Source organism: Aquarana catesbeiana, linkage group LG09, assembly GCF_042186555.1.
Source record: "Aquarana catesbeiana isolate 2022-GZ linkage group LG09, ASM4218655v1, whole genome shotgun sequence".
NCBI lineage: Eukaryota > Metazoa > Chordata > Amphibia > Anura > Ranidae > Aquarana > Aquarana catesbeiana.
Window position 1 is genome coordinate 182,430,472 of NC_133332.1, and position 23,527 is coordinate 182,453,998.

The 23,527-nt window shown below is 40.8% G+C and overlaps 1 protein-coding gene across 1 annotated transcript in view; it reads left to right on the forward strand.

Annotated features, from left to right (window-relative positions):
• THOC2 (THO complex subunit 2) overlaps positions 1-23,527 on the forward strand; it is a 251,420-nt gene that overhangs the window by 30,523 nt on the left and 197,370 nt on the right. The window contains exons 7-10 of the mRNA XM_073599433.1: positions 6,305-6,438; positions 10,746-10,912; positions 11,006-11,098; positions 17,267-17,422. Coding sequence (XP_073455534.1) covers positions 6,305-6,438; positions 10,746-10,912; positions 11,006-11,098; positions 17,267-17,422 — 550 coding nt within the window. The remainder of the gene's footprint in view (positions 1-6,304; positions 6,439-10,745; positions 10,913-11,005; positions 11,099-17,266; positions 17,423-23,527) is intronic.

A 23,527-nucleotide genomic window follows, 5' to 3' on the forward strand; every position in this document is an offset into this window, starting at 1 on the left:
GAAGCACCATGCAAAAAGCTCCTGACTGGTTTTCCTTTTCATGAGGATTGGCTATTTGGGGATGATTTGGACAAATACATACAAACGATTTCAAGTAGGAAAAGTACTCTTCTGCCAGTTAAGAAAAGGAATAAACGCCTTTCATTTAAACTGACTCTTTCTCCTGCGCCGGGGCATCCGCCTCTAGGCAGTGGCGACGGCCTCCACCGTCAGACTCTAGAGGAAAGCCTCAGGGTCAGGCCCAGGCACAAAAGAAGTCCTGGGGGCGGAAACCTGCAAAACAGAATTCTAAAGCCTCATTATGAAGGGGCGTGCCCCCCCTCACCAGAGTGGGGGAAGACTTCTGCAATACTCAGAAGTCTGGCAAGAGGAAATTCAGGACAGATGGGTCATCTCCACGGTGTCTCTAGGGTACAAACTACAATTTTCGGGACTTTCCACCATCTTTTTCTGAGGTCAAACACACCCAAAGATCCAGGCAAAAAGGCACTAGATCATGGAGTCGAGCAGGTCAGTGGTTTCTATCCTACAAGGAGGAGAACTTCTGGCGTCTATCGACATCAGAGATGCATATCTGCATTGCTATGGGACGTCCCATATAGTTACTACTATGGCTCTGTGTCCTGTGATGTACGCTAAAGAAAATAGGATTTTTATAACAGCTTACCTGTAAAAGCCTTTTCTTGGAGTACATCATGGGACACAGAGGTCCCTCCCCTCTTTCTGGGGTTTAGATATATTGCTTTGCTACAAAAACTGAGGTACTCCTGATAGGAGGAGGGGTTATAAAGGGAGTGAACTTCCTGTATTGGGTATACCAGTGTCCATCACCTGAAGGTGCATATATACCCACATAGTGATTACTATGGTGCTCTGTGTCCCGTGATGTACTCCAAGAAAAGGATTTTACAGGTAAGCTGTTATAAAAATCCAACTCTTTAGTTATACCTTTTTGATGTTGTTTTTTTTTTTTTTATTTCTGTTTTAAAAAAAGAGAAAAATAGCGCTAGGAAATATTTTTAAAAATTATATTCCATAGAACCGCAGGCAGCAGTAAAAATAGGAATTAGAAATAGGAAGGAATAAAAGTGAAAAAAAAAACTGAGCAATGTTTGCCTGGTCTTTATTTCTTGCAGAGTCCTATTCGCTTGTGCAGTGAGACCAATTTGGTATAATGGAGTCTTTGACCCACTGAAATGTGACTGTCTCCTTTAGTAGGTTTATTATGCTCGGCTGAATCATCCTTAAGGCTGCATTCACACATGATCGCGGGCTGTGATTTCAAATGGCTCCAAAATGCATGAAGTTTACGATGCTTCAGTTTTGAATAGACACAGGAGTAATCTGTACTGATAACTTACTATGTCCCTTCGTAAAAGGAAGGTGCTGGAAAATGACATTTACTGGCCCCTTCCCTACTCTCCATTTTGACACATCCCCGCAGCATCTGGCAGTATAGGGTAAGCTGGCAGCGCTACTAGGGCAGTGAGGGACCATGGGAGCACACAGGGGTCCAGAGCCAGCAGTAGACCCCCAACCTGGATTGGGGCAGCGGCATATAGCTGATGCCCTCCATTTTCCTCCTGCAGCTATTGAATGCCTGCACAAGGGAGAGGAGAAAGCAGGCTTTCAGCGTCTGCAGGAGGAAAAGGAGGACATCCGTTCATCTACAGACCACCCCCATCCCTCCTACCTAGGTGTACAGGGAAACCACTCTGGTCCCATGGAGCATAGGGCTGGGTCACAATTGCAACCCCTGTGCCCCCTATAGTTTTGTCCCTGTGATTCATTGTTGTGTGAAGCAATAAGCTGCACCAAGAAAACAGTAGAACGTGTGTATGTTTGTATGTGATTGTTTTCTGTGTGAACTGATGGGAGATGAGGCATATTGCCTTGTCTCTGCGATGAGCAAGGCTGTCCAGCATAGTCCGATGCGAATGGTGTGAACAGGCCCTTTAACGCTAGATCAGATTAGACCGTATGTCATAAAAATGTGCATACCAGTCATTTATTATTTCTACAGGGAAGCAATTATCAATCCTAGTTTTTTTTTTTTTTCTTTTTATATATGGGAAGTGGGCTGCCATTTTAGGTATTTCTATTTTACATTGCAATAAACCTCATTTATAACTGTGTTTTCCGTATGTAGCTGGGGGAGATGGGTGGCCAGGGTGAGTAACACTTGTGCCTGGCAGTGACTGAAGAGGGTTTACCATGCGCTGCTGTGCAGATATCGGTTCTAGCACAACCACCCTTTTTGCTTGTTACTGTAGTCGCCAGTATCTGCTGATCCAGAGCTCTGGAGACTGCAGTGAGCTCAAGGGAGTTGGCCTGGTTTTGCAAATGGTTTATGGGGCTTAAGCTTATTTCTGTTAACTCTCGTGGGATAATATCTGTTTGATAAAAGACCAAATTATTTTTGAAAGCTTCTTTTGCCTCATAAATGAGCAGCTTCACAGAAACTGCCTGTATGTCTGTTTTATTGTAAGAAATCTGACCAATTTCTGGAGGTAACTTCATCTGCATTGAACCCAGCTAATGTTATAATTCTATGACAAGTGCTTAACTTTGTGTAATTTTGACGTACTTGTCGTGCACGAGGGTCTTCTTTTTTATTTATTTTTTTTTCTGCATAGTCCGCTTTCAATATATTGTCTCTAGTCTTGACTTTGAATAAAACTTGCCTGATCAGGATAAATTCCAAACGGGGATGAGAATTTTTTTTTTTTTTTTTTTTTTTTTTTTTTTTTTTAACACCTAGGGATGAAAAATGTTATGTCTGTTTTTCAGCTGGAAGATCAGGCTATAATTTGGGCACAAGACATGATCTTTCCCTTCCTTGTATGTGATAGAAATGTGGCCATCAGTGATTTTGGAAGCAAGTCTACACCCAATGAGAAAAAAATGCAATAGTAGAAAATTTCTCTTTTATATCCCTATTGGCTTGGGCACTTTGGGATAAATGGGCTTCTATTTGAGATGCTATAATCTGCTTTTGTGCATTGCTCTGAGGCACAAAGTTTATACAGCAATTTATAATATTACACAAAGGCTAATATTGATAGCTGCATCTGGTGATCACAATATTGGCAGGCTGCTTTTTTTATTTTAAATTTAAAATAAAAAATACATTTCACAAATTCCTAGTGTGTAAGAACTCTGGCAAAGCGTTTTTTTCACATTAGTTCTCCAAGACATATAGACTAATTATTAGAACATCTCTTTTCTTTTTGGTACAGGTTTTTTTTTTTTTTTTGGTGGCAAGTTTAGCCAAATATTGTTGAGACGCCAAAAAAAGGCAATTAAATTTTTCAGGTGCCACTAGTAAGAGTTCAACCCAAACTTCAAAAAAGTTTGGTCACTATGTAAAATCTACATAAAAACAGAATGCATTGATTTGCGGATCTCATAAACTCAAATTTTATTCACAATTGAAATTAGAAAAAATATAAAATATTTAAACTGAGGCAATGTACCATTTTAAGAAAACTTTAAGGTAATTTTGAACTTGATGTGGCAGCTACACGTCTCAAAGTTGGGACAAGGCAATAAAACGCTGGCAAACTACAACCCCAGTTTCAAAAACAGTTGGAACAGAGCAAGGTTTACCACAGCGTAGCATCCCCTCTTCTTTTACCAACACTCTGTAAACATCTAAGGACTTTTGATAATATTATGTACCGTAGATGTTGCTCTATTTAAAGTCTTTGCAATTTTACGTTGAGCAACGTTATTTTGAAATTATTCAGCAATTTTCAGACGCAGGTTTTTACAGGTTGTGAACTTCTGCCCATCTTTACTTCTGAGACATTCCGGCTCTCTCTAAGATGCTTTTTTTTATGCCCAGTTGTGTTACTGACCTTGTGCCAATTAAAGTATATCTAAAGGCAAAACTCCTTCTTCCCTTTTTTTTTTTTTTTTTGCTTTGGATAAAGTAGAAGTAGATGGAGTACAACACCTCTCAGTCTTGCTGTCTGTGTTCCTGTTCAGGAGATTCGTCCTGTTTGTCCTGCATACTATTATCATTGAAAGTGAAAAGTAAACTAAAATCTCACATTTTGGGTTGGCCCCGTAAAGTGGTAGAGGGGAAATCCCCCCAAAGAATTCCTTTGAATTTTACAGGGTTTTCCTCTTATTTCCTGTTTTGGCTATGGGTCAGGAAGTGAAGTGAAGGGAAGTCTCTGCAATGGGACAGAGATGGCAAGAAAAAAAATCTGACAGGTTCTGACTGCCCCTTGCTCTATCCAAAAAAAAAAAGTTTTGCCTATAGTTCTACTTTAACCTAATTAGGTGCAAAATGTTCTTCTAGCTCTTTCTTGTTTAGTACCGCTTGCATTGCCAGCTTTTTGTTGTCTTGTCCCAACTTTTTTGAAAATTGTTGCTGCCATCAATTTCCTTATTTTTTTTTTTCTTAAAATTTGTACATATTGTCACATTAAATTTGATACGTTTTCTTTTTTCTATTGTGAATAAAATATGGGTTTATGAGATTTGAAAATCATTGCATTCTATTTTTATGTTGAGTGTCCCAACTTTTTTGCAGTTGGGGTTGCAATTAAAATTATTGTACTAACTGATAAACTGTGGAGGCATTTAACCACTTCTCAACCACCGCACGCTGATATAAATCCTAACTTTGAAGAGGGATATCTTATGGCAGCATCTAGCTGCCATAACCCTGGTATCCTCTTCTTCAGTGGGTGGTCCAGTTTCCGATAATAGTGGTCTCTGTGGCAGATTCAACCCCCCCCCCCCCCCCCGTCGCCCCCACTGCTCTTCGTTGCCCTCCGCTGTCGGTAGCGGCAGAGGCGATCGGATCCTTTTTTTCCTTGGTATGGAGAAGAGTGCGGGTGACCATTGCAGGGCGGAAGCGGTGTCAAAACGTCACTTCCGCCCATAGTGCTTAAAGGGTCATATTTTTTTTTTTATTTTTTCAAATGACAATTTTTTTATTTATTGCATTTTAGTGTATATATGAGATCTGAGGTATTTTTGACCCCAGATCTCATATTTAAGAGGTCCTGCGTGCTTTTTTTTCTATTACAAGGGATGTTTACATTCCTTGTAATAGGAATAAAAGTGACACAATTTTTTTTTTTTTTTTAAAAGAACAGTGTAAAAATAAAAGGTAAAATTAAATGAGAAAAAGATGAAATTTTTTTTTAAACATGCCCTGTCCCGCCGAGCTTGCATGCAGAAGCGAACGCATACGTGAGTAGCGTCCACATATGAAAACCACACATGTGTGTGTCGCCGCGATCGCTAAAGCGAGAGCAATAAATCTAGCCCTAGACTTCCTCTAACTCAAAACATGTGACCTGTAGAATTTTTTTTAAACGTCGATTTTTAAGGGTAAAAGTTTTGTCACCATTCCATGAGTGGGCGCAATTTTGAAGTGTGACATGTTGGTTATCAATTTACTCGCCGTAAAATTATCTTACAATATAAAAAAAATTGGGCTAACGTTACTGCTGTCTTATTTTTTAATTAAATTTTTTTTTTTTTCCAAAAAAAATGCGATTGTAAGACCTCTGCGCAAATATGGTGTAAAAGAAAGTATTGCAACGACCGCCATTTTATTCTCTAGGGTGCTAGAAGAAAAAAAAGTATAATGTTTGGGGGTTCTAAGTAATTTTCAAGCAAAAAAAAAAAACTCTTAACTTGTAAACCACCAATTTCAGAGGCTCGGTCCTTAAGTGGTTAAACTCCCTAAAATGTTAGTTGCTAACTGGTGTAAATCTGGGGTCGGCAACCAGTCGATCGCGTTCCACCTGTCGACCACAGGCAGGTTTCTGCGCCGCCGACCCTCGCCTTCTATGTGCTCTTTGCCCAGTGATCTTTGTGACTTCATCATCAGTGTTGTTCAAGTCGATCTCCATCTCTTGAAGGTTGCCTACCCCTGGTGTAATTAATAGTGGTGTTCAGACCTTAATTTCTAATTACATCTGCTTTGTATTTAGGTCTAGTTTGCCTTTTTTCAGTCCATATAAACTAACACAGTGCTGCCCATAATTTCTCATACTAAGCATTTCTGGCTTAAATGCATCTGCTTCTGTTGTTTTCTGGTGTTTACAAAACTGTCCCCACAAGCAAATGTCATTTGAATGCTTTGTAATGCCCTTATAAGCTGCTCTTGGCAGATGGGAGAAGGACGACATGTAAATGGTTGGCAAGAACTTTCAAGAATGGTCCTGTGAGCTGTTTATTTCTGTTTTCTGTGTTATGTCCGTAGGAAGGCTTTTTTTATTCATTTTGTATATCTGTATTAATTTTCAATTTTTTTTCCCCTTTTTATTTTCTGCAGTTATAAGCAACAGAAATTCAATTTATTGAGAGAAGAAAACGAAGGATATGCAAAGTTGATTGCAGAGCTTGGACAAGATTTGTCTGGGAGTATAACAAGTGATTTAATCCTGGAAAATATCAAATCCTTAGTTGGTAGGGCTGGTGATATGAGATTTTATTTATCTTTTCTATATCATTGTACTTGTGTAGTTTCTCATTTTGTATGTTTAAATTGAAATATCAAATTCAAAGAAGATGCCAAGCCTACCTCAAATATAGACACAAATGCAGATCTCGAGCTGCTGTCAATTTGCAGGATATCTGGTGACAAATATTGTTTGTTTCTCTTGATTTTGGTCACTTGACCGCTTGCTCTTTTTATTTCTGCACAGCAGGGACTGTGGGAGGGTAACAGTGGCACTGTATAATGTATTTTCCCCTCACAGAACTTCTGCTGTAGAGGAGGCCCAGTGAGAGATTAATTTCACCTTGCTGCACTGTAGTGCAGTGGCAACATTTTATGATGAAAGGGTGACGACAACGCTGTAGGTAAATCAACAAGTGCCTGGCAATGTTGTCACCTTACTGCAGGAAGATGACCTACAGCAATTTAGAGTGGTATTAAAGCTTTGTTGTGTGTGGTGTTTTTTTTTTTTTTTTTTTTTTTTTTTTTTTTATTAAAATACAAACATGTTTATACTTACCTGCTCTGTTCAGTGGTTTTGCACAGAGCAGCTCCTATTTTCTTCTTTTTTTTTCGGGTCCCCCGCATTTGCTCCTGGCTCCTCCCCCTTGAGCAGTGCCCCCAAAAGAATGCCTTTTGCGCCCATGAGACACAGAGCTGTGGCTTCCATGTGATAAGCGTGTGCTTTAAACATGAGTCCTGTTATCTAGTATGTTTAATGAGGCTTATTTACTTGCCGCCCGCGCTATAGCCGAAAGACTGCTACAGCATGGGCCTTAATTGCCAGGAGGGCGTCCATGGACGTCCTCCCGAGCAAGCGCTGTCTGCATGTCCCTGCGGGTCGTGCGCAGCATGCTCTGCGATCATGGAGTCTGAGACTCTGCTGATTACAGATCCGAGTAAGGGGTTGATCCTGGCCCCTTACCACGTGATCAGCTGTCAGCCAATGATGGCTGTTCACATGATGTAAACAGAAGCTTGGTAATCTGTATTTTTTTATTCTTTTTCCTCACGCTGTTAGTGTGAGGGGGGAAAAAAAGCAGATCACTGGCTTCTGTCAGAGGGACATTGGTCCCTCACACAGAAAGCTGCAGCTGCATTTTCTGTTCCCACCAGTGTCAGCTGCCAGTGCCCACTGTGCCACCTATCGGTACCCACCATTGCCACCCATCAGTGCTGCCAATCAATGCCTATCAGTGTCTCGTAATCAGTGCAGCATCATCAGCGCACATCAATGAAGGAGAAAAATGATCTGTTTTCAAGCTTTTTATAACAAACTATGAAATAATTTTGTTTTTTCATAATTTTTGGTCCTTTTTTGCTTTATTTAGCAAAAAATAAAAAACCCAGCAGCAATTAAATACCGCCAAAAGAAAGCTCTATCTGTGTGAAATAAATGATAAAAATTTCATTTGGGTACACTGTAGCATGACCGCGCAATTGTCATTCAAAGAGTGACAGCTGAAAGCTTAAAATTGATCTGGGCAGTAAGGGGGTTTAAGTGCCCAGTAAGCAAGTGGTTATAATGGTCTAGTAGTGGTCTAGTGGTCTAGTAGTCTGTGACTGCTATGTATCGCTAAAGTAGAACTAAACCTAGAATTAAAAAAAAAAAAATTGTGAGCAGGGAGCTTCTTTTACAAGAGACATGCTATGTCTCTTCTGCAATAAGATGCACTTGCTGGCAACCTTCTATTGAACGTACGCTGAGCTGTACTGGAATGACTGACTCTCATGTGCTTACGAATAAGTCACGCCATCCCCCATTGGCTAATCAAGAGGCTAAGAAGTTGACCGCTAGAAGGGGGAGGTGAGTATCTTGCGGAGTTAAGTTTTTTGCATTAAGCCTCCTATGCTTTATAGAAAAGTAAGCTGTCATTTTAGTGTGGCTATATGTTATACAATTTTCTTCTTTTCCTTTAGATTTGCCAAAACCATATAATAGGAGGTCAAACCTAAACACTTTCAATTTGTATGCAATCAGGCAGGCCCTTTGTACTACATAGTTGAATGTAAATCTAAAGGAAATTGTAGTACAAGGTTCTGCCTGATTTCATTCAAATTTAAAGTGTTAAGGTTTGACCTCCTATTATATGGTTTTGGTAAATCTAAGGCAAAATTGCGCAAGAAAATGTGTATAATGTATGGCCAGCTTTAGTTTGGTTTGCAGATGTCATGGTACTGCACATGTGATCAGCCTTGATGCCAGCCATGCTGGGGGCTATTTACAACGCACGCTGATTTCAGTAGCGTGTTTTATTAATGTGGAATGTGTGTTCTTTTGTTAAAGAACATTCTTTGTTATCAAACTGTAATGGGTAACGTTCTGCTTTAAATATATTTGAGTACATCAAACTGTACTAGTAGATAACACAAAGGAGAAAGGAACATCTAGGGATCCAGGCCTCCTATTAGTTCACCTAGGACTTTATGGAAGTGTGATTGCCAGAGAGGCACATGTTAGATTAAGAATAAAGTAGCATTATTAAACAATCCGGTCAAGATTCGACCACATATACACTAAAACGTGTCACACTAAACATGTAAAACACAGCATCATTTCGTGAAAGTTGATGAGTTTTTGATGGTTGGTTCCAACACGTTTCGCAGACCAGGACAAAAGAAACACATGCTTACCAACGTCATAGATACATTAAGAGTAATTGCTGCTGCTGCTCAGAACTGGAAAGAGGAACACCACAGTTCAAGGTCGGCTATGCCCAAACTGACAGGTATTATGTTAGATTATCCTTGATCTAACATTTGCTTCATGTTGCCTCTCTGATAATCGCACATCCTTAAAGGTTCTAGGTGAACTAATAGGACGCCTGGCCCCCTAGATATTCCTCTCTTCCACAAACTGAAATGGCTATTTAATTCATTTTTAAAATTTAAAGCACATTCACCCATCTGTCCATGTCTCCCAAGCATTTCTAGCTGTGGCCTTCTGGAGTAAGAGCAGATGATTCATGTAGCATTTGCTTCCTAGAATCCAACTGCCCTTAGGTCAGGCATACAGCCAGGAGGGTGTACCTATCTGACAAAGTCTCTTCTCCAGATGAAAGAAGAAAAAGCTCATGAAGGCTCATAGGCTCTGTGACATAATTTTTGCCTAGGCCAGAAACTAGGATGCAACTGAAGAAATCTTAAAAAAAAAAAAAAAAAAAAAAAAAGGTTTAAAACAAAAAAATAGAATAGATATTACTATCTCTTTACTTGCAGCATATGGATTAACCACTTACCTACAGGGCATTTTCACCCCCTTCCTGCCCAAGCCAATTTTCAGCTTTCAGTGCTGTCGCACTTTGAATAACAATTGCGCGGTCATACAACACTGTACACATATGAAATTTTTATCATTTTTTCCCCACTAATAGAGCTTTCTTTTTGTGGCATTTGATCACCTGCGGTTTTTATTTCTTGCGCTATAAACAAAATAAATGTGACAAGTTTGAAAAAAACACAATTTTTACTTTTTGCTATAATATCCAAATTGTTTTTCTTCTTTTTAAACAAATGTTTTCCTCAGTTCAGGCCGATTGATATTCTTCTACATATTTTTGGTAAAAAATATCACAATAAGCATATATTTATTGGTTTGCGCAAAAGTTATAGCGTCTACAAAATAAGGGGATAGATTTATAGCATTTTTATTATATTTTTTTTTTTTTTTACTAGTAATGGCGGCGATCTACGATTTTTATCATGACTGCGATATTGCGGCGGACATATCGGACACTTTTGACAGATTTTTGGGACCATTCACATTTATACATCGATCCGTGCTATAAAAAATGCATTGATTACTGTATAAATGTGACTGGCAATGAAGGGGTTAACCAGGAGGGGGCGCTGTAGGGTTAATCATGTTGCTAGGGAGTGATTCTAACTGTGGGGGGAGGGGACTCACAAGGCGAGGAGACCGATCGGTGTTCCTCTGTACTGGGAACACACCATCGGTCTCCTCCCATCTGACAGAACGTGAATCTGTGTGTTTACACACACAGATCCACGGTCCTGCTCGGTTACTGGACAATCGCGGCCGCCGGGCACGCGCATCGGGGCCCGAGTGACGCGGTGCGCGCGCCCCCTGGGGGACCTGGAAGGGCTGCCGTCATATGACTGCAGCCCAGGATAACAGCTGCACCGTCCCGCCGTCATATGACAGTGGACGGGCAGCAAGTGGTTAAACATGGTTAATGTTAATTGAGAGTTTAGTTCTGCTTTAAGTAGGTCTAGTTCTTTATGTATAGTGTTTTTTTTTTTTCCTCTTTCTTAGGATGTTTTAACCTTGATCCAAATAGAGTATTGGATATAATCTTGGAAGTATACGAGTGCCGACCAGATTGCGATGATTTTTTTGTGCCACTAATTGAATCGTATATGGGTATGTGTGAGCCTCAGACATTATGTCACATCCTCGGATTTAAATTCAAGTTTTACCAGGTAAGGTATACAGTTTATTTCCAAATAGTTCCTCTTCTGATTCCACTGTTTTTGTATTGCTTAAAATTGAATTCTTTCATTTTGATTTTCTAGGAACCTAATGGAGAAACACCTTCATCTTTGTATAGAGTTGCTGCAGTTCTCTTACAGCAAAACCTCATTGATTTGGAAGACCTTTATGTACATGTAGGTCTAAAGAAACAATTTTTTTAGTTTTAAGTGTGTGTTTTTTTTTTTTTTTTTTTATATAAATGTAGTATTTTTTATTCTAAAGCAGCTTCAAGATAGTATAAAACACCCTTTTAATTGAACTATATAGTGTTATTATCCACTTACCCACTGGGCACTTGAACCCCCTTCCTAACCAGACCAATTTTTAGCTTTTGGTGTTTTCACATTTTGAATGACAATTACTCAGTCATGCAACACTACCCATATGAAATTTTTGTCCTTTTATTCACACAAATTGTTTTCTTTTGGTGGTATTTTGTCACCACTGGGTTTTTTATTTTTTGCGCTATAAAAGAAAAAAGACCAAAAATTCTGTAAAAAAAAAAAAAAAAAAAAAAAAAAAAAAAAAAAAGTGAATTTTTCTTCGTTTCTGTTAAAAAATTTAGCAAATTAGTAATTTTTCTTCATAAATTTTGGCCAAAATTACTACTGCTACATATCATTGGTAAAAATAACCCAAATTGTTGTATGTTATGTAACCCTAACAAGCCAGGAAGGTACAAATAACCCCCCCCCCCCAAATTAACCCTTTTTGGAAAGTAGACATTCCAGGGTATTTAATAAGATGCATGGGGAGTTTTTTTTTTTTTTTTGGAAGTTGTTTTTTTTTCCCCACAATTCTTTGCAAAATCAAGGTATTATTATTATTATTTTTTTTTTTTTTCTTTTACAAAATTGTCATATTAGCAGGTTATTTCACACACCCCAAAACACATTCTACTACTCTGGAGTATGGCGATACCACATGTGTGAGACCTTTTACACAGCGTGGCCACATGCAGAGGCACAACATGCAGGGAGCACCATCAGGCGTTCTTGGAGTATAAATTACACGTATAATTCCCTGACTACCTCTTGCACTTTTGAAGGCCCTGGAGCACCAGGACAATGAAAACGCCCACAAAATGACCCCATTTTGAAAATAAAACACCCCAACGTATAATCTAAGAGGCATAATGAGTCTTTTGAATATGTCTTTTTTTTTTTTTTTTTTTTTCCTACAAGTTTTTGGAAAATATGTAAAGAAAATAAATGCATTTAAAATTTTTTTTTTTACACAAAGTTGTCCATTTATACAATATTTCTAACACATAGCATGTACATGGAAAAAATTACACCCCAAAATAGAGTCTCCTACTCCTGAGTAAGGCGATACCACTTGTGGGAGACTTTTCCATAGCCTGGCCACATAGAGAGGCCCAACATGCAGGAAGCACCATCAGGTGTTCTAGAGACGTAAATTTCAAATCTAATTTGACTACCTATTACACTTTTGTGAAGCACTGTAGTGGTATGGATGAGCGTTGATGTGGATGGCTAAGCATGGTTGAGCCATGAATGTGGATGGCTGAGTATGGATGGGATGGATGAGTGCTGCTGTGGGCACTACAGATCCAGCCCGCAGTGCTGCTGCACCTGATCTCTCCGCTCACACTGTACCGATCGGTACAGAGAGCGGAGAGAGGAACCGGACATGACGCTGGTTATTTTACAAGTGATCGCTCCCGTGTGCGTGCCATTCTGGGAGGACGTCCTAGTACGCCCTCCCAGAGTTATCAAGCCGGGCTATAGCTCTCATTCGGCTATAGCACGGTTGTTAATGTAAAACATAATTCTGCGCTGCCTAAAGAAAACAAGAGAAGCAGCTAACACAGCAATTGTGATATATGCATAGAAAACAAAGTAAAAAGTGCATGATTTAGAGGAGGAAGAACAAAAAGGGGCACATAGCGTAATTTCGCAAATTACAAATTAAAGTTAAATGGAAGCAATGGAGTCCTAACTGACGTGTTTCGTCTCATATAGCACGGTTGTTAAGTCGTTAAGACACTGTTCCCCTATTTTTTTTTGCTACCTAAATTGCCTGAAATCTGACTTTGTATTGAGTGGATGGATGGAGCAGTGGCATGGAGTCTGGAGAATTCCCGACTCAGGAGGTTGGAGAATAGCAGGCTCAGATGGGTGGTAACACCCTGTTAACCACTTAAAGACCAGACCTCTTTTTCAGACTCTGCGTTTACAGGTTAAAAGCAAGTTTTTTGCTAGAAAATGACTTAGAACCCCAAACATTATACTTTTTTTTGAACACCCTAGAGAATAAAATGGCAGTCATTGCAATACTTTTTGTCACACCGTATTTGCACAGCGGTCTTACAAGCGCACTTTTTTTGGAAAAAATTCACTTTTTTGAATAAAAAAATAAGACAACAGTTAAGTTAGCCCAATTTTTTTTATATTGTGAAAGATAATGTTACGCCGAGTAAATTGATACCCAACATGTCACGCTTCAAAATTGCGCCCGCTTGTGGAATGGCGGCAAACTTTTATCCTTAAAAATCTCCATAGGCAACGTTTAAAAAATTCTACAGGTTGCATGTTTTGAGTTACAGAGGAGGTCTAGGGCTAGAATTATTGCTCTCGCTCTAACGATTGCGGCAATACCTCACATGTGTGGTTTGACCACCGTTTTCATATACGCTCGCTTCTACGCTCGAGTTTGTCGGGACGGGGCGCTTTAAAATTTTTTTTTTCTTATTTTACTTGTTTTTATTTATATTTCACTGTGTTTGTTTTTTTTTTTTTTTTAAAAGAATTGCGTCACTTTTATTCCTATTACAAGGAATGTAAACATCCCTTGTAATAGGAAAAAAAGCATGACAGGTCCTCTTAAATATGAGATCTGGGGTCAAAAAGACCTCAGATCTCATATTCGGACTTAAATGCAATAAAAAAAAATAAAAAAATTGTCATTTGAAAAAATGAAAACAGAAAAATTGTCCTTTTAAGACGTATAGGCAGAAGTGACGTTTTGACCTGCTATAGTATGGAGACGGGTGGAGGCCATCTTCCCCTCACTCATCTCCATACCCAGCCACGGACAGGTCCCGATCGCCTTCGCCATGGCGGAGGGCGCCGGAGAGTGGCCGGAGGGTGGCCCCTCTCCCGTCGCCAATAACGGTGATCTCTCAGCGAATCTGCCACAGAGACCACCATTATCGTAAATAGGACTGCCGGCTCTAAAGATGGATACTTCAGTTGTGGCAGCAGCTGCTGCTGTTACCGAGATATCCATCTTTAAACTGCCGACGTATATGTACTAGAGCTGGTCGGCAAGTGGTTAATGATATGTTGACACTTTTTAAAGGGGTTGTAAAGATTTGTGTTGTTTGTTTATTAAAAAAAAAAAGTTATACTTGCCTCCTCTGTGCAAGGGTTTTGCACAGAGTGTCCCCCATCCTCCTCTTCTGGGATCCCTTAGCGGCACTCCTGGCTCCTCTTCTTCTCGAGTGCCCCCACGGAGAGCCACTTTCCATGGGGGAACTCGTGCGGGAGCCCTCCGGAGTCCTGCTGCTGACTCCATTGACACAGACCTCAGGACTTGGCCCCACCCCCTGACTCCCGTGTTACTAGACTGGATTTGATTGAGAGCAGCGGGAGCAAATGGCTCCCATTGCTCTCAATCCATCCAATGAGGACCCAAGACGTTTATTACATGTGAGTAATTCCATTGGCCTGGTCCTCCAGGGCCTTCAAAAATGTGATAGGTACTGTGGAAAAGTCTCACACATGGGGTATCGCCATACTCAGGACGAATAGCAGAATGTATTTTGGGGTGTAATTGCAATTATGCCTGCACCGTGTGTGAGAAATAACTTGTAAATATGACAATTTTGTGAAGAAAAAAAATATATATTTCTTAATTTTCCAAAGCATTGTGGGAAAAAAATTGCAACTTCACAAAATTCACTATGCCTCTTACTAAATACCTCAGACTGTCTTCTTTCCAAAAAGGGGTTATTTGAGATTTCTTTTAAAAGTGAAAGTAGAATTTTTTTTTTTTTTTTTTCCCTTTCAAAATATTCGTAGCTTTTTTAGCTTATCGCAAAAAATAAAAAATGTGATGAATAAATACCACCAAAAGAAGCTCTATTTGTCTGAACAAAATGATAAAAATTTCATTTGGGTACAGTGTTGCATGATTGAGTAATTGTCATTGAAAGTGAGAGAGCACTGAAAGCTGAAAATTGGTCTGGGAAGGAAGGGGGTGAAAGTGCCCAGTATTGAGGTGGTTAAAGTGGTTGTGAAGCCCCTCTCACCTGTATACACCATCAGCACTGCCTCCTATTGTATCCCCCTCTGTGTGTGATTTATAAACATAAATGCAGCAAATACCTAATTTCACAGCCGAGATTGAAATCACATGATTGCCCAGCTTTCTCTTTTCCTCCTCCTGAGAGATGCAGCAGGTGGGGCTGATATTCCTCTGCCTGATGTCAGCCTGGAGGGGGATGGGGGGAGAGAGGAGGAGAGAGCTGGCTGGACATGTAATCTCAATCTCAGCTCTTAATGGAGGTGTTTACAGCATTTATATTTATAAATCATTCACTGAGGGGGGCACTGCAATAGGAGGCAGTGCTGATGGTGTATACAGGTTAGTGTTATGAGAGCAGCAGGAAGGGGGAGGGGCGGCTCACACACAGACAGAGGGGAGGGGGAGGAGGACACAGGAGCAGAGAGGAGAGCAGATAGCAGGCTGCTGATGACAGAGGCACGTAAACTGACCACAGTGTCTGGTCTCTGCAGCCATGATACACTGTGGTCAGTTTACAGAGGGTTGGGGAGAAACTGGCAGGATCGGCCAGGTTTTTTAAGTGTTATAGGGGGCCAAATGACACAGGACAAGCACTGTGTCATATAACATGCTTTAAAGGAGCAGGATCCATTATTAATTTTTGGGGGGTAACACTTTAACGCATTAAGATGAAAAACCTTGAGGGTTTACAACCCCTTTTAATATTTAAAAAGTTGTATAACACAGCTGGGGCACAAATAGTAAAAGCTTTTTGTTAGGTAAAAATTGCCTTGTATGTTTGAGTGTGTTGTGTTTTTATATTTTATTTTTTTTTGGACCCTTGGTTCAAAGAGAATTTTCTGCATTGTTGTACATTTGCGAAATATAAAGTTTTATTTCAGTAATTAAGAGTTAGTTGACCTTTTACGGCACCTGTGCGATCGGGAGGCCCGGTGTCCATTCGGCTGCCTTCGGCGGCTGGGGGCGGGCTGGAACGTTCCAGCCTTCTTGTTGTAAACGCGGAAGCGACGTCATGATGTCACTTCCCGTTTACTCGGCTGCCAATGGCGCCGAATTTAAAAAAGTACACAGTATTCAGAATCGCCGTTTTCGGCGATCTGAATACTTTGAAGTGTAAAGGAGGGATGGGGGGTCTTTTAGACCCCCCATCCCTCCATAAAGAGTACCTGTCACCACATATTACTGTCACAAGGGATGTTTACATTGCTTGTGACAGCAATAAAAGTAAAAAAAAAAAAAAAAAATTTTAAACACAATTTATAAAGTACAAAAATAAATAAAATAAATAAAAAAAAAAAAAAAATTTTTAAAGTGCCCCTGTCCCCGCGAGCTCGCGCAGCGAAGAAAACGCATACGGAAGTCGCGCCCGCATATGTAAACGGTGTTCAAACCACACATGTGAGGTATCGCCGCAATCGTCAGAGCGAGAGCAATAATTCTAGCCCTCCTCTGTAGCTCAAACCTGGTAACCGTAAAAAATTTTTAAAGCGTCGCCTATGGAAATTCAAAGGTACCGTAGTTCGTCGCCATTCCACAAGTGCGTGCAATTATAAAGGGTGACATGTTTGGTATCTATTTACTCGGCGTAACATCATCTTTCACATTATACAAAAAAATTGGGGTAACTTTACTGTTTGGATTTTTTAAACTTCATGAAAGTGTCACTTTTCCAAAAATTTTGCGTTTAAAACACCGCTGCACAAATACCGTGTGATAAAAAATATTGCAACAATCGCCATTTTATTCTCTAGATTCTCTGCTAAAAAAATATATATAATGTTTGGGGGTTCTAAGTAATTTTCTAGCAAAAAATACGGATTTTAACTTGTAAACACCAAATTTCAAAAATAGGCTTAGTCATGAAAGGGTTAATACATTTCTTTCCTAATGTATATTGGGCAGGTGTGGTATGTGTGGAACATGGTTTTCCCTTTTTACTAAGCCCTCACTTTAACAAATCTTTACATATTAAGCCTTTTCTCCATACTCTAGAATTAAAGTAATTTTAATCCCTTTTTTTTTTTTTTAAGCTTCTCCCATTGGACAACAGCATTCTTGAAGAGCATAAGAAGAAGGTTATTGAAGCCAAACAGATTGTCCGAAAACTTAATTTGGTAGTTCTGTCTTCTGAAAAAAATGACGAGAGAGATAAGGAAAAAGAGAAAGATGATGAAAAAAATGAGAAGGTAAAATGCAGTTTTGACAGTTGCATTGTTCATTTGTTGTAGTTTTGAGACTAGTGATATTCTTTGAATATACAAATTTACTCATTACATTACATGAGCTGAACTATATCTATTAGTTGTACACTTGTGTTGTGTTGGACTTTAGTTTTAGTTTTTAGACATGAGTTATATGCAACTACCTTTAAGTGGTATTAAAGCAAACATTTTATTATATTGCATCTTTCCAATTCTTAGATGTGATGACTGCATTCATTTTCTTTTTTAGCTTTCTTTTATGTTTATATAGTGATTCAGCCAGCAAGGTTTTTTTGTTTTTGTTTTTTCTGTTCTACTTAAACCCTCCCCCCCCCCCCCCCCCGCCCTCCTAGATTGACAATGCTGCTGTCTGCTTGGTTTCCTGTGCTCGTTCATCCGAAGTGGTGTCTTACTAATACAGGAGGTGTTTTACTGGCCAGATCACCAGGTGAACAAAGAGAGAGGAAAGCCAAAGGGAAAAAAAAAACTGATGCAGCCACATCTAATAATTGATAAACTGCAATAGAGTACGTTTTTTGGGTTTAATACCGCTTTTAAAGTGGTTGTACACTTTTGGGGGGGGGGGGGGGTTTGGAGCTGCAGGGACCCTATATAACCTCTTCCGCTCCTAACTAGCCTCACTTTTTTAGTTTCTTAGGTGATGGGCCACTTTTCTCTACAGAGAGAAGCTTACCTCTTTTATGTGGAGGTTTTTGCTTTAAAAAATTCTTCTGTCATGTTTCCTGGCTGCATCATGGCCAAAGCAGCTTTTTTTCTGCAGCTTCAAGATTAGTTGACCCTAGTGGACCATACCTAGACCCATACCTTAAGAAGATGTGGGGCTGGCCTGTAAAGTTACTTGTCACAAAGGAGTGTCACAGCTATAGAGTAGGAATGCCAACCATTTAAAGAGGAAGTAAACCCTGGTGGGTTTTACTTCCTCTTTGTTTCCCTGCAAAGGTAAAGCATAGCCCATTATGTGTCACTTACCTGAAACCGAAGCCTGTGATGTCACTGCTATCCCCACTAGCAGTGAGCGTCCATCTTCAACCCCTCTTCCTTCTGGGGCCGCGAACTCCGGCTTTGTGACTGGCCAGAGTCGTGTGACGTCACTCCCGCACATGCGAGCAAGACCTACCAGTCACGGCATGACCCCTATTAGAAACCGCACGATGTGCCCTTTCTAAAGTGTGCATGCATCGTAGACATTGGCGCATGCGCCATAGATATCTGCGCTCGGCTTTTTTCTAAATATCTCCTAAACCGTAGCGGTTTAGGAGATATTTCAAGCACCTACAGGTAAGCCTTAATATAGGCACCTACACCTCCAAGACGACCACTGCCTTGCTAAAGAAGCTGAGGGTAAAGGTGGTGGACTGGCCAAGCATGTCTCCAGACCTAAACCCTATTGAGGATCTGTGAGGAATCCTCAAACGGAAGGTGGAGGAGTGCAAGGTCTCTAACATCCACCAGCTCTGTGATGTCGTTATGAAGGAGTGGAAGGGGACTCCAGTGGCAACCTGGGAAGCTCTGGTGAACTCCATGCCCAAGAGGGTTAAGGCAGTGCTGGGAAATAATGGTGCCCCCACATAATATTGCCACTTTGGGCCCAATTTGGATATTTTCACTTAGGGGTGTAGTCACTTTTGTTGCCAGCGGTTTAGACATTAATGGTTGTGTGTTGAGTTATTTTGAGAGGACAGCACATTTACACTGTTATACAAGCTGTACACTCACTACTTTACTATGTAGCAAAGTGTCATTTCTTCAGCGTTGTCACATGAAAAGGTATAATAAAATATTTACAAAAATGTGAGGGGTGTACTCACTTTTGTGAGATACTTTTATCTTTTTTTTTTTAAAAATGCTGTCATTTTCAGTTTCCATTCAGTGTACCTCTACTAATGATAATAATCTCCAGGGTTAGGCTCCTCTCCCTCCATATGCTTATGATTGTTTGGATCAAATGCTGGATCAGAAGCTTGCCTCCTGGATGATTGTTTCCCCCTTATCCACTCTGAGGTCACTGGTAACGTTCACTACCATTTATTTTAAACTTTGACTGATCAACCATTTTTTAACCTTATGGAATAAATAGCACCGTTTATGCATGCAGTACTACGTTGGAATTTATTTGATCATTTTGTGTTTTTTCTTTGTCTGTCGCATCTCTTTCCATGCTGTGCTGGCTGCACTGGGTCTGATCCACTTATTTGATTACTCCTCATCAGAGCACTCTACTTGGCCCCTAGACTCACATCGCTCCAGGTGTTCTGTGTTTTTTTTTTTTTTTGGACTTTTCCCTGCTTCAGGCCCTGAAATGTCTCTTTCCCCACAAAGACAGCTGGATCTTCATGCTGCTTTTCAGCAGCTCTTCTCACATCACCCCAGTCCTGAACAGTGATCTGTTTCATAATTTTGTGCTTGGACATGTTCACAGTACCCAAGCTTAATGTTGGTGTTCAGTCCACTTTGGATCTGAAGATTCTAAACTTGTTCCCCTGTGTCCAAAATGCATGGAATTGTCCTAGTCTGTCATTTCCTCTCTCCTAGGGAGATTTTCCAGCCTTAGCGGACATCGGGAATGATTGCACATTTTCAGTTTTCTTTCTTATGAGCATGTTCTGCTTTTTGCAATTTACCTTTCTGTTATCCTTCCTTATTTAGTCACCCATAACCCCCAGATTTTCAACAACGTGCTTGCCCTGATCTTGGCGCATCTCAGAGGATACAAAATTTTGGGGAAGTTATCTCGATGGTCTTTTGATAAAGTCCCCACTATCTGTTGGCCAATGCCCAGCGGACAGTGCAGATTGTGCAGAGATTCCATTGGATCCTCGACCTTTTGGAAGTCATCACTGGGACCCACTCACCGATTACAGTACCAGAGTCTAACTTTGGGTACAAACCTGTCCAGCATCCTTCATCCCTGGAGCGGCAAACATATGTCCCTTGGCTCTTTTGCCTGGGCCATTCAGTCCCATTGTTAACCCTCGATTTGGGCCTTATAGCAGCCGCCACCTCCAGTTTCACTCCAGGCTATACTATATGTGCGGTCGACAAGTGAAAAAAAAAATAGCCAGTAAATCAGAACGCAGGAGGCATAGGCGTGCGCACAAGTGTGCCGTGTGTGCCTGGGCACACCTTGATGGCCCAGGCACACCTGATGCAAGCCAGGGCTTTCATGCTGTCACTCGGCCACCCGCTATCAGAGATGCTGTAGCTGGAAATACAGAGGCAGCATTGAATAACTCATGACTGCTTACTCCCCAGCAGGGTCTGCAGTCCTTACAGGAGTTGGTTACCCACCATCCTATGCCTTGTTTTGCCAGAAGACAGCTTGCAGAGCTCCTTTCTGAGGCAGCAGTCTGGGAAAATCTCTCTATCTCTCTCTCCTGATTCCAAGCTGTCTTCCCTCAAAGCCTTAAAGGAGAAGTCTAGCCAAAGCTCGTTTGGCTGTACTTCTCCTATGGATCACAGGAGTGCAGTTCGTTTTGCACTCCTGTGGCACCTTTTCAGCAGAGAGCGGTCTGAAGTCTGCTCTCTGCTGACGTCACAGGAATCGGTCCAGGCTTTGCCTCATCACGACAAAGTCTGGATCCGCCAGGTGCCTGGACTGATACCCGTTTGAGCGAGCCACCGAGACGGCCGCTCCCCGCCCCTCCACAGCTCGGAGCTTCAGTGAGCTCCGCTCAGGGATTTGTGAGAACCGAGCTATCGGCGATGTTTGATGACTCAGTACTCGGTGCAGAGGCGCTGGGGGACAGATGCAGCATTGGACCGATGCTGCATCCACCTACATAAATATAAATAGGCAGAAAAAAACCATATGTCTCTTTTAACATCACATACCATAGAGGGACATTAACCCCTTATGGTATGATGGGGAGGCTGGAGTGTGACCAGTAACTTAGAATCTGAACAAAAAAGTCACAGCAGTGAAGCGAGCCTGCTGGAGAAAGGAATAAGGTAAAGCTGAGTACACACAGACTGAGATTCGTCCAGTTGAACAGGGATCATCTAGACTTCAGTTTGTGTGTAGCCCTTCCTGTTAGAAGCCAATCGTTAGATCAGCTTCTCTTCACCTTGCTCAGTTTAGTGGCTTGCAGCCAATCGGCTGCAGCACTAATCAGTGTATTCTGACAGTGGGGAGTCCCCGCTGTCAGAAAACGATGTCCCAGTAGGGGGATTCCTGCTTCCACATTATTTGTGTAGATGCAAGAACCTGTCGGCTAGCGATCTCAGCCAAAAAATCCTGTGCAGGTGTACCAACTTAAAGGTAGCGATGGGGCTCGGGTGTGTTCAGATCAACGCGGAACTGCACACTGCCAATCTTAGGCAGCATGTGTATGTGCAGCTGCCAGTTGGGAAATGCCTCACTGCCTATGTTTGGCGGTGTGCAGTGACTGCTTCCTGGGGGTTCAATCCTAACATGCCCGAGCCCATCACTACTTAAGGGATGAACTCACCTTTTAGAACATGTTACACCCATATACAGGGTGTAACATCTTCTAGTTGCCCCCTCTTCTGCACCCCCTACCACACAGCCTCATCATTAATTCATAGGAATCTGTGAAATGTATAAACTGCATGTCCGATCCACCACTGCAGCAGACAGACTTGTAGTTTAAATGAACTGCAAACACACTGATCAGCATGCCTGTAGTTCATTCACATCGCTTACAGCTCTGAAATGACAGTCATACAGAAGTATGAGCACAGAGCTGTAGGCAGTGCCTGCAGGAGCTTGACCCTTCACCCGCAATCTGCTGATGGTGGGCACAATACTTTTGCAGTGTCCGATTTAAAAAGAAAAATAATAAACGTACCAGCAAAAATATGTGCATTTACTATTTTTTAATAAAAAAAAAGTGGACCTATCCTTTAGGTATTTATACCTTAATCCTCTGCCCCTAGACTAAATGAGCATTTAACCCATGCAGTATGGGGGGCTCTACTCCAAAAAAAAAAAAAATTTTTTTTTATTATGAAAAGAATGTCAAAGAAGACACTTTGGTCAGGCAGGCACACAAATGGGTGGTTTTATGTATATATGAATGTTTGTGTACACACTATATATAGTGTGTGTGTGTGTGTATGCATATCTGTATCTATATTTCAAAAAAGAGACTCATGGTTCTTGATAGGTGAATGCACAATGGTGGTTTAATTTGAGGTTTCAACGAGGCACAAGCTCGTCTTCCTCAGGATGAGTTTGTGCCTCACCGAATTAAACTGCCAATGTGCGTTCACCTTTCAAGACCTGTGACTGACGCTCTCTCTTTTTTTGGTTTATATGCACTATGGTCTTTGCTGTGCACCCGGGCCCACTCTTCCTTTTTTTTTTTTTTTTTTTTTTTTTTTTTTTTATATTTCTGATTTGTGTGTGGTGACAACCATTAGATGGATATATAAATAGATAGATATATCTCTATCTACATATAATTTTACACACACACACGTCTGTTTTGGGGTGCACACCATAGGATGCATCAAAAGGAGTAACAAGTATTCTTTTAGAGTTCCAACCCAAAAGGGAAATGGAAGGGAGGGCGCAGCTTAGGGCAAGTCCAAACCATGTGATAGAAGGTACCTTCAGCTAGCTGACGTCTAGTATATAGGGGCCTAACTGTAGCATATATGCCGTCCTAACAAGCAGGAGTATAGTAGGCTCTGTGTATAAATTTGGCCTGAGACCATGTTTAGGGACTCGTACATACAGTGTGTGTGTGTATGTATATGTAATTTATTTATATTTTTATCCTAAAATGGAGGTAAACCCTCCTATCATTTCTGCAACTGCCATGATGCTGCGCATGCGATCAGTAATGACCCCAACCACATGCCGGGGAATGTAACTATTTTTTAAACTGATAAACCAATGTATTTTTTTAACACAAGTTCTATTTTACATTTATAAGACTGGCTGCAGTGCCCCCATTTAACTTTTTCTAATTGCTTTTGAGTGCTGTATATTGTGAGTGTTGTTCTGGTTTTCTTTAGTTCTCTTTTTTTAAATTGGATTGTGTGAAATGATTTCATGGTTTGTTTAGTTTAGTGCCGTGAATGTAAATAAAATTGCAGAACTAT